The 11,211-nt window shown below is 45.2% G+C and overlaps 1 protein-coding gene across 1 annotated transcript in view; it reads left to right on the forward strand.

Moving 5' to 3' along the window:
• Positions 1-4,366, forward strand: part of SRRM1 (serine/arginine repetitive matrix 1) — a 19,325-nt gene extending 14,959 nt beyond the window's left edge. Inside the window, exons 14-18 of the mRNA XM_010000637.1 lie at positions 1-88; positions 792-1,253; positions 2,016-2,202; positions 2,953-3,147; positions 3,347-4,366. Coding sequence (XP_009998939.1) covers positions 1-88; positions 792-1,253; positions 2,016-2,202; positions 2,953-3,147; positions 3,347-3,451 — 1,037 coding nt within the window. The 3' untranslated portion in view covers positions 3,452-4,366. The remainder of the gene's footprint in view (positions 89-791; positions 1,254-2,015; positions 2,203-2,952; positions 3,148-3,346) is intronic.
• The last annotated feature ends 6,845 nt before the right edge of the window (positions 4,367-11,211 follow it).

Genomic DNA, 11,211 nt, shown 5'->3' on the forward strand with positions numbered 1-11,211 from the left:
CCCCGCCCCCCCCAGCCCGGCGGCGACGCTCCCCCTCGCCTGCCCCTCCTCCCAGGCGGCGGCGCTCCCCTTCCTTGCCCCGTCGAAGGTAGGGGACAAATTCTATGTGCTTTTGTCATGGAATGGCTGCTTCTTGGGCTGTTGATTTCCCACTGTGGTGTATAACAAGAAATGCCACGATGGGGGAAACCAGTTCCTTGATTCACAGTTACTGAGGGGGATGTAGACTTGGTGGGCTCTACATGGGGACAGGAGTTGGACTCAATGATCCTGATGGGTCCCTTCCAACTCAGCATATTCTATGATTCTGTATTCTTTTGTTGCCATATCAAATTCTTAATAACACACATTAAGCTGATTTTCATAGGATCACTGACTGGTTTGGGTTGGAAGGGACTTTAAAACCCCCCTGCATGGGACACCTCCCACCAGCCCAGGTTGCTCCAAGCCCTATCCAACCTGCCCTTCAACACTGCCAGGGATGGGGCAGCCACAGCTTCCCTGGGCAACCTGGGCCAGGCTCTCACCATCCTCACACTCAAGAATTTCCTCCTAATGCCCAGAACCTAAATCTCTGCTCTTCAAGTTTTAAGCCATCACCTGTTGTCCTCTTGCTACACTGCCTTGTAAGAAGTCCCTCTCCAGCTTTCTTGTAGCCCCCCCTCTGATACCAGGAGGCTGCTTCTTGCAGAATTTTTAGAGAAATTTGTTCCTTTCTTTGGGCGAATTGCAAGACACTTGTAACAAATTCACATGCTGATGTGGCTCCTGACCTTCTGTTTTCTCTGAAGGTCTCCATCACCACCCCCACGCAGACGCTCACCCTCTCCACGGAGATACTCTCCACCGATTCAGAGACGATATTCTCCTTCTCCACCACCTAAAAGAAGAACAGCTTCTCCTCCGCCCCCCCCGAAACGAAGGGCATCACCTTCTCCACAGTCCAAACGCAGAGTCTCCCATTCACCACCCCCAAAACAAAGGAGCTCCCCAGCTGCTAAAAGGCGTTCACCTTCGATATCTTCCAAGCACAGGAAGGGATCTCCTCCCAGTAGGTCCAATCGGGAAACGCGTTCTCCACCGCAAAACAAAAGGCATTCACCTTCACCACGGCCTAGAGCTTCTCATACCTCTGCAAGCCCACCACCACCACGAAGGGGAGCTTCAGCTTCACCCCAGAGAAGACAGTCACCATCTCCAAGCACTAGACCCATCAGGAGGGTGTCAAGAACGCCAGAACCTAAGAAGACAAAGTAAAAAAATCCTTCTTTGGTGGTGGTCTTGGGGTGGGGTTTGTTTTGTTTAATGCAGTGGGAATGGCTAGGGGATTGGATTGAAAAGGGGTTCTTACGTTACGGAATGATAGAATAATTTTGGTTGGAAAAGACCTTTAAGATCACGAAGTCCAGCCATTGACCCAGCCCTGCCAAGGCCACCATTAGAGCAGGTCCCTCAGCACCACATCTACAGGGCTTTTAAACATTTCCAGGGATCGTGGCAGCCGCTTCCCTGGGCAGCCTGTCCCAGTGCTTGACAACCCTTTTGGTGAAGAAATTGTTCCTCATATCCAATCTAAACGTCACGTGGTACAACTTGAGGCCATTTCTTCTTGCTCTGTCACTTGTTACTTGGGAGAAGAGACCGACTCCTCCCTCACTTACAACCTCCTTTCAGGTAGTTGTTGAGAGCAATAAGGTCTCTCCAGACTGAGCAACAGCAGTTCTTGAGATTTCTGAAGTGCTGGTGGCTCTGTTCAGCTTCCACATTGATTTTTGGACGTTTATTAGATTGGAAGCATCTGTTGCAATGAAGTGTAACATGGGAAGAAGCATTAAAGGGGCTTTTGTGTAGGGTTTGAGGGGTCTTCTAATAGCTCAACAAAGCACTGGGGACTGAGCAGGTGAAAAGCACTTGAGGAGTTTTGGTGCTAGCTTTTGCTTACCTGACTTGTTTGTTGATTTTCCTTGTCTTGTTTTGTCTCTTGTGTCTCTAATTGTGGCTCTTTTGGTTTTAAGGACTTCCACACCAAGTCCCAGATCTGCCAGACGAGTGTCCTCATCCCGCTCCGCATCAGGGTCCCCTGAGCCAGCAGCCAAAAAACATCAAGGACCTGCCTCTCCTGCTCGCTCTTGTTCCCCCTCTGCTAACTGGTCACCTGCAAAAAAGGCTAAAAGCCCAACTCAGAGCCCATCACCTGCAAGGGTATTTGTTTGCTAATAAAAGCAATACTAGTTTGGGTTTTGTGGCAAGTTATTTTCATGAAGACTTTGTTGCTGAACAGCTCTGAGGTTATTCACATGGGGGGGGAAGTAAAAATTCTTAGAATGATTATTTTATAGTTAAAAGTTCCTGTTGAACAATTTGTAACAAATTTTTCAAACTTTATCATTTTTGAGTCTGAAAAAAGGTAGTTTTAGATACTAAGTCTGACTTCTGCAAGAAAAGACTTTCCTACTTCATGAGTCTATGTGAGTTTCATAGTCTACAAAGTGAGGTGATCTTATACTTAATCTGATGTGCAAAACCCAGGCTCTTTCTAATAGGAGGAGAACGTTGTTTGGCATCCTTATCAGTTCTCCCAAGGTGTTTCCTAGGGACACTTCCATCCTTTGCCAGAGGAGGGTTTCAGGGAGTCAGACTCCACCTGCAGTGTTGATTTAGATGAAGAGCTTTGCCTGTCATTGCTGTGACCAGCATCTGGAGATTACAGGGTGTTACCTTCTGTTTTAAACAGACACAGCACAGCTGTACATTGCAGTATCTGTCCTAGGGTTGCTTCTGTCATTTGGTTGGGAATTGGACTTTTCCCCCAGTTCTAAACAGTGTTGAGTTCACTGAGGCTCAAATGTTCCTCAGTCCATTCATATTTCCCAGGATGGTTCTGGGTTTGTTTTACCAACATCTTGAAGCCTTAGGAATGAGTTGTAATATCTGTTGTGTTGTTGGTTACAGAATTCAGATCAAGAAGGGGGTGGAAAGAAGAAGAAGAAAAAGAAGGATAAGAAGCATAAAAAGGATAAAAAGCACAAGAAGCACAAAAAACATAAGAAGGAGAAGGCAGCAGCAGCTGCAGCATCTGTTGCTGTGGCTGCACCAGATACCACCTCAGCACAGGAAGAACAGGAAGCAGAGACAGAACCCAAAAAGGTAGGAATTTAATACTTAGGTTTAATTTTTGTGTCCAGTGTAAGAAAACAGATGGAGATGAATGCACACAGAACTCTGGTGGTTTAAACATCAATCTTATTTCAGAAATTGTTAGTGTCTTGATGCTTTGCAATGTGGGGAGGGCTGCAGCCTGGCTTAGTGTGCAGTGTGTGAAGAAATGCTTTGTCTTTGTTTGAAGGAGACAGAAAGTGAACCAGAAGACAACCTTGATGATCTAGAAAAACACCTGCGAGAGAAGGCACTGAGGTCAATGAGGAAGGCCCAAGTGTCACCCCCATCCTAGGCCGGATCCTTTGATATAATGTACATTTTATTTGGTTTGTACTCAAGAGTTCAATTTCAAATTGCTAAATGTGTTTGAGCTTTAGAATATAACATTTGTTGTAATAATTGCTAGGTTGAGGTTCACCATGTACAAAGGGCATGGATTTACATTACAAAAGGTGTCCACAGTGTACTAGTGACATTCTTTCATTGACAAGTCAACATAATTTCATTTAGAGTGAGACTTTTTAGAAGCAGTAGGAATTTGTTTTGAAAGGTTTTAATCATGATGGTCAATTCCCAAGTTCCTTTGAAATTCAACAAAGCCTTTAGCATAATTAGCAAGGGTCTCATTTGACTTCTGTTCTACCCACTTACATTATGCTACTAACCTTTGTGGTTTGTAAGCTTGCCCAGAAATAAAACCACTGCAGAATTACCAAGGGAGTTACATATATTTTAATGCTTTCTACTGTTGCCTGTATAGTCTCCATTAAAGCAAATCAAAAATAGCAATTTAGAATGGTACATAAATGAAAGCATGTTGTTTACCAGGACACTGTGGGTTTATATTGATGTAACATGTTGATTTGGAACACTGGAATTTCATTTGTATTTTTATGTTCTTTTTTTAAAGGGCAGTTTCCATGATCAGCAGTCCCAGAAAAACAAAACAAAACAAAAAATTCCTTCAGTTCCATCTATTTTGTTTGTGAGATGTTGTTTCCCCATCCATAAATCTTGTCTCGTTACGGTTCTTCTGAATGGTAGAAGCAACTTTCAGAGCTGTGGTCTTTGAAAGTTTGAGGAACCTGAACTTTGGATATTGTCATGTTTTCACTGGTTTTTTGTTTTTGTTTGTTTTTGTTGTTTTTTTTTTAACTAAAGCTATATAAAGCTTGTGGATTAAACAAAATAAATTTCTAAATTTAAACAGATGTTGGCTATTTTTATATGAACATTTACATTTGCTAATCAGCTTTCTTTTTGTACAGGGTTAATGAATACACAGATAGGCAAAAAGTGTTTGATCCGATGCTGGCTTCTGAAAAACTGGGGCTTTTGTTTTTAACTGTCTTGGGGGGAGCAGAAACAGCCCCTTGATGCCCCTGTTGTGTCTGGATTGGTTCTTGCAAAGCAAGAGTGAAATAGTCCACCTGGTCAGCACTTTGTTAGGACAGATAAGCTTAAAACAAACAAATACAATATTTGCTGGTGAAGATTGCTTATCATAGGAAGGAAAAGGCTTCAAGGTCCTGCAAAAAATTAATGACAGGTTTGTGTTAACTTAGTTACAAGCTTTAGTCACGTCAACACTGGTTTTGAATGCTCATCTGAGGAATCCTGGTGGTTTGCTGCCTTTTTCATAGTCACATTTCCAACTTGCTGGATTGCTACTGTTGAATTTATTTAAAAATTCAAGCTCTGTTTCTGAAATCAAACCAATTCTGAAGTCTGAGGTTCCTCTGGAAGGAGGAATGGAACATGCTTTTTGAAACTTTTTGTCCTGCATCTGAAGTAGATGTGATGTGCACAATGAAGTGTAGATATTTGATTAGTCCTTTTACTTGACATCATGTAGGGCTTTCAAAGAAAGCAGGTATTCTGTAGATATTGGATGGAAGGGGATATCTTTAAAGTAGCTTCTTTCTGCACTTCCTTATATGCTGAATCTTTTGTTTCTTAGCATAAGTATACATTGTATGCTAAAGTGCTTGTAAACGTAGTTCAACAACACCTGAATGTTGAGTATCATCTGTTATTAAATGTGTATAATAAATTCCAAGAACTTTCTGGACAAACACCTTTTTAAAAGTACATCTGACTGAATCTGGTGCTTGTAAAACTGCAGAGCCTAACAAGGTATTGTGCTAATCTCTGCCTCCTGCATTTTGTTTTTTTCCTGTGGTGTTCCTTGGCAGCACAAATGATCCTGAAATGGAATCTTCCAAGACTGTAGGTGTGCAGTCTTCACAAGGAGTTAATGCCTTGGTCTTTATAATCTGAATCTAAGTTTCATCTGGGTTTTGTGACCTCTCTGTGCCTTTTCATCTTAGGACTAACAGAAGTTCTTTAAATATATTCAGTACCTGAGTCACTGACTGCTTATCTTGCCTCAAACCTATTTTTCATCTCCTGCCTCTAGAGCTGCAGTCCTTGATAAAGGACTTTGCTGTTGGTTTTGGACAGGCCAGGAAGGAAGGCCAGACCTTCCCAAGCCTGGCAGCTCTTCCCCACCTTTTTTTTTTTCCTTTGGAGTTTGTTTTGTTACTTGCTCCCTCTTTCTCTTTTTTTTTTTTTTTGACATCCATAATGAATGGTTTAGGTTTAAAAAGAGCAATTAAATATGCTCTTTAGGAAGACTAACTTCTAAACCATGTTCAGTTTAATATTTTAATTCCTTCCTACTCAATCATTGATTCAAATACTGACATTGCATTCAAACACCACTCAGGTGGTCACCAGCCTTGTCTGCTCATGAGCTGTTTCTTGCTGCTCCTAAATGCTGTTGCAAAGGTGCTTTGTAGTACAAAATCACTCTCTGGGATGAGTGCCTGGGGGATTTGTGTCTGTACTGTGCAGCATTCTCCTGCTGAACTGTTGAATTACATCACTGAATTCCTCTCCTGATCCTCTGTAACTGAGATCCCATCATCCAAACCCAAACTTCTCTGTTCTCTTCGTCACTCAATCTTCTTGGTTAACAGAGCTCTCTCTTTTTCAACCCTTTTCATTTGTGGTTGTGCTGCTGCAGCTCAGAAGGGAGCTGTGTTGGGTGCCTTGTGCAACGTGGGAGAACCTCTGGTGTGGGAATCTTACTTGCACTTTGTATTCTGAATCTGCTCATGCTGTGTGTTTGCTTGTTAATCAAGGCTCCCCGAAACTACAGATACAGGGGTTTCAGCAAGTGACTTGCTGGAATAACTAACAATCCGATGAAAATAAAATAATTCAAGTTTAATTGGATTGTATAATTCAAATGAGTCTGCAGGTGGGAAGGTAAGGATGAAGTGAGTCACTGGCAGGTCAATATCTGTAGTTCATAATAAAGATGTATTTGTTGTGTCAACAGATAGGACAATAGTAGGTGTGTGCAAGGGTTTGAAGTTTATAGAAACTCGGTGTTGGATTATTAAATCTTTCCACTTGTATGACTTCAGAAATTTGCCTGGGGAGCTCTGTGAGGACCAGCTTCCTGAGCTGCCCCACTCTGAAACTCATATATTAATTGCCTTAATGCTCAGGACAAAGACCTTTCTGCTGGAAAACATCTACTGCTCCCTGAAAACTGATGTAATCTGAGTGATAAATCCCAGCACTGAGGTGGAGCTCTGCTCAGAGCCCTGACTGTAAAACTTTGCACGTTAAAGCTCAACCTTGCTCAGCTCCACCTTGTTGGACACTAATTGATCCAAGCAGGGGCCCAGGGTTGGAGGGCTGATGAGTGCTGGCTGTGAGGGGAGGTGCCGTTTCTCTTGTTGAGGTTTGATTCTGACTTGACTCAGTTACATTTCCTTCTAGTAAAGGTGAAGCTTAGAACATCCATCATGCTTAAAATTCTATGGTCCATTTGTGATCATTTGTGTTGGCTTCCTTGGTTGCCTGGAGACAAGCAGCAGGCACAGAGCTGGACAGGTTCTTTCTGTGCCCAGTTCTGTGCATGGATTTTAGCCTTGGTAAGAGTGGGATTAAACTGAACTGCCTTTAGTTTGGTGGGGCTGAGAGCAGGAGGGCAGGACTGTAGCTGGATTCTGCCATTTAAATCAAAATTAGGTTTACACATACTTCAAGAAGACTCAGTCTAATTTATAGTTACCTCTGAAAAGCTATTCAGTGTAGAAACTTTCAGAAAAGGACCCCAGAAGCTGAGCACAAAGCCTCATTTTCAAGAACATTGGTGCAAAACTTGAGTCCGTGGCCCAAACAACCAAAGATACGGGTGTTTCAATGGGAGAAAAGTCTTATTAAAATGGCAAAAATAATATTTAAGTAGAGGTTGCTCTTCACTAAGAGGAAGTTTAATTTCTTATGTGAAAAGGCACTAGTGCTCACTCCCTTGTCCTGCTCACTGAAGCATCCGTTGTTGATCACCACAGATGAAGAGCAGATGCAGTGTGGCAAAGCAGTAAATATATAGAAATAGATAGGTAGAAAATATACCAAGCTTCACCAAAACTATTTTAAAATCTGCATGTGTGAAGGAGGACGTGTGATTTGTCCTGCCTTGAACTTGGGAAGAGCATTTGTTGCCTAGAGAGGTGGTGAGGGCCCCATCCCTAGAGACATTCAAGGTCAGGCTTGACAATTCTGTGATTCTATGACCAAGAAAATACAAAAAGAAAAATCCCTCAAACTGGTTCAACTCCAGGCAGTGAAGAAGCAGCTGGACTGAGCTTATCCACAAACCTACTGAGGGTGCATGCGAATTGTTCAGTTGTTCAAGAGGCAAATGGCTGTTGAAACCATCAGTCATGGCAAAGCAGCTAAAAAACCCCCAATGTCCTTGTGTTTCTTTTGCTTTCATTACCTTTCACCTAAAGGCCATTTTGCAAAGCAAGTAAAAATTACTGTAGTAGAAAAACCTGAACATGTGTTAACTAGGTATGGTAACAGCTTCAAAAGTGTACAGGGTTGGTGGCTCATGTTGACCAAAACCAGCCTTGAATTTAGGGTCAAGAGGCTATAGAAGTGTCAGCTGCACCCTTGAAAGGTTTTACCAGTGACCTCCCTTAAGAAAAATGAAACTACAAATGCAAAACAGGATAAAGCAAATCAATTTAAAAGATGCTTCCTGTCTGCTAATTTAAGCCAGGGTAAAAAGAAATAATGATTTAAATTAATTCCAGCTGGCTAATAAGAAACATTGGTTCCAGCTCTTGCTTCTGGAGCAAGATGAAGTCAGGAGCACTTGGCCTCCTGCCTGAGCAGAGCCCTGTGTCCTCAGGGCTGATGCTTTGGGAAGGTGAGTGCTGGGTGCTGTTGGGGCTGAGACAGTAGCTGAGATGGACCAGCCCTGCCATGATGGTGATTTTTGATGTCTGGACCAGCAGAGCTGGCTCTGGCCAGCCTGTGGTGGAGCCACTTAATTACATTTTATATCTTCTCGTCTGCAAGCAGGTCTGCCTGTACCTCACCAGCCCAGGGGTGAACCAAGAGCTGATGCTTGAAGAAGGATCACAGCCCATTTGTCATGGAGCTAAAAGCACTGCTGGAAAGAAGGTTTTCTGGGGTTTTTTTGGTGGTTGGTTGTTTTTTCCCCCCAGTCTTTCATTTAAAAACCTGAGCTGCAATGTGCTTCCTATGGCTGGTGTTTTGCTGAGCCCCAGCAGCAAACAGGAACTGTGGGGAGCCAGCCCCAGTGTCCTTGGGGAGGGGAAAAGCTGTGAAAATTCTTCCTTAGCTGGGAGTGTCGGATTTTATGGTGGGATGTGGCTGACTCTGGGACAGTGAGTCAGTGTTTGATGCCTTAATCTGCCTGGGTGAGACTGGGATTAGAGGGCATGGTGACTCACAGGGGCAGCAGCCACCTTGTGCATTACATGCCCCTTTGTTCAGCCAGTGTTTTGCTTTTGTTTTCTGCTGAGGAGGTTTTGCAGCCCAAAAAATCAGTGCTGGGGGAAGGACAGCACTGAGTCCCAGTGTCACTGTTGGGAGTGCAGCTCCTTGGTGGCTTTGGGGAGGTTTGATCCTGAGCCTTTAGTGCAAGGTGTTTTAATCATAGATTAATGATAGAATCCCAGACTGGTTTGGACTGAAAGGACCTTAAAGATCATCTAGATCCAACCCCCTGCATGGGCAGGGACATCTCCCACCAGCCCAGGCTGCTCCAAGCCCCATCCAACCTGCCCTTCAATGATTTAAATTAATTCCAGCTGGCTAATAAGAAACATTGGTTCCAGCTCTTGCTTCTGGAGCAAGATGAAGTCAGGAGCACTTGGCCTCCTGCCTGAGCAGAGCCCTGTGTCCTCAGGGCTGATGCTTTGGGAAGGTGAGTGCTGGGTGCTGTTGGGGCTGAGACAGTAGCTGAGATGGACCAGCCCTGCCATGATGGTGATTTTTGATGTCTGGACCAGCAGAGCTGGCTCTGGCCAGCCTGTGGTGGAGCCACTTAATTACATTTTATATCTTCTCGTCTGCAAGCAGGTCTGCCTGTACCTCACCAGCCCAGGGGTGAACCAAGAGCTGATGCTTGAAGAAGGATCACAGCCCATTTGTCATGGAGCTAAAAGCACTGCTGGAAAGAAGGTTTTCTGGGGTTTTTTTGGTGGTTGGTTGTTTTTTCCCCCCAGTCTTTCATTTAAAAACCTGAGCTGCAATGTGCTTCCTATGGCTGGTGTTTTGCTGAGCCCCAGAAGCAAACAGGAACTGTGGGGAGCCAGCCCCAGTGTCCTTGGGGAGGGGAAAAGCTGTGAAAATTCTTCCTTAGCTGGGAGTGTCGGATTTTATGGTGGGATGTGGCTGACTCTGGGACAGTGAGTCAGTGTTTGATGCCTTAATCTGCCTGGGTGAGACTGGGATTAGAGGGCATGGTGACTCACAGGGGCAGCAGCCACCTTGTGCATTACATGCCCCTTTGTTCAGCCAGTGTTTTGCTTTTGTTTTCTGCTGAGGAGGTTTTGCAGCCCAAAAAATCAGTGCTGGGGGAAGGACAGCACTGAGTCCCAGTGTCACTGTTGGGAGTGCAGCTCCTTGGTGGCTTTGGGGAGGTTTGATCCTGAGCCTTTAGTGCAAGGTGTTTTAATCATAGATTAATGATAGAATCCCAGACTGGTTTGGACTGAAAGGACCTTAAAGATCATCTAGATCCAACCCCCTGCATGGGCAGGGACATCTCCCACCAGCCCAGGCTGCTCCAAGCCCCATCCAACCTGCCCTTCAACACTGCCAGGGATGGGGCAGCCACAGCTTCCCTGGGCAACCAGGGCCAGGGTCTCAGCAGCCTCACAGCAAAGAATTTCCTCCTCATGTCCAACCTCAATCTCCCCTCTGCCAGTTTTCATCCATTACCCATTATCTTTGGAGTCTATATTGTGGCAGATTCCTCAAGAATGGTGTTTTTTCTAATCCAGTATCAATCCCTCGAGGGTCACACGTTACTGCAGCCGCCTGGGTGGGATTTGCCCCCAGGCCACGAGCAGGGGAGGGGGAACAGGAACAGGTTTTAACTCCCACATCTGTTTCCCCAGCCCGGGCTCTGCTGCAGGAGCCGGGATCAGCTGCCTCCTTCCTCCCGCACAAAGGCAGGATGCTGCTGCTGCCCCTCGGGCTGAGCCTGGCCCAGGATATCAATGCTGCCTTTGTGAGTGGCAGCAGCTGCACCCGGGGAACAACAGCCGTGGAGGGAGGGAGGGAGCAGGGAATGAGCAGGGAGGGAGCAGGAGCCAGCTGTGCAGCCACAAGGGCCTGTGATGCAGCCCCTTTGGAGCCAGGTCCTGATACTGCATCAAGGTAATAAATCTGGGGTGTAGGAGGTGCTTGGGGAGAAATGGAGAAGGATGCTGGAGAACAGATGCTTGAGTGCTCAGGTTGCTCTTTCCAGCAGCGGGAGGGGTGTGGGGCTGGTCAGTGTGCCCGTGCTCACCCCAGGCAGGGGGTGGGTGATCACAGAATGGAAGGGTTGGAAGGGACTTTAAAGATCATTTCATTCCAAACCCCCTGCATGGGCAGGGACACCTCCCACCAGCTCAAGTCACTCAAGGCCCCATTCAACCTGGTCTTGAAGACTTTCAGGGATGGGGCAGCCACAGCTTCCCTCGGCAACCTGCTCCAGCATCTCAC

Source organism: Chaetura pelagica, unplaced genomic scaffold (assembly GCF_000747805.2).
Source record: "Chaetura pelagica isolate M959 unplaced genomic scaffold, ChaPel_1.0 scaffold676, whole genome shotgun sequence".
NCBI classification, from domain to species: domain Eukaryota; kingdom Metazoa; phylum Chordata; class Aves; order Apodiformes; family Apodidae; genus Chaetura; species Chaetura pelagica.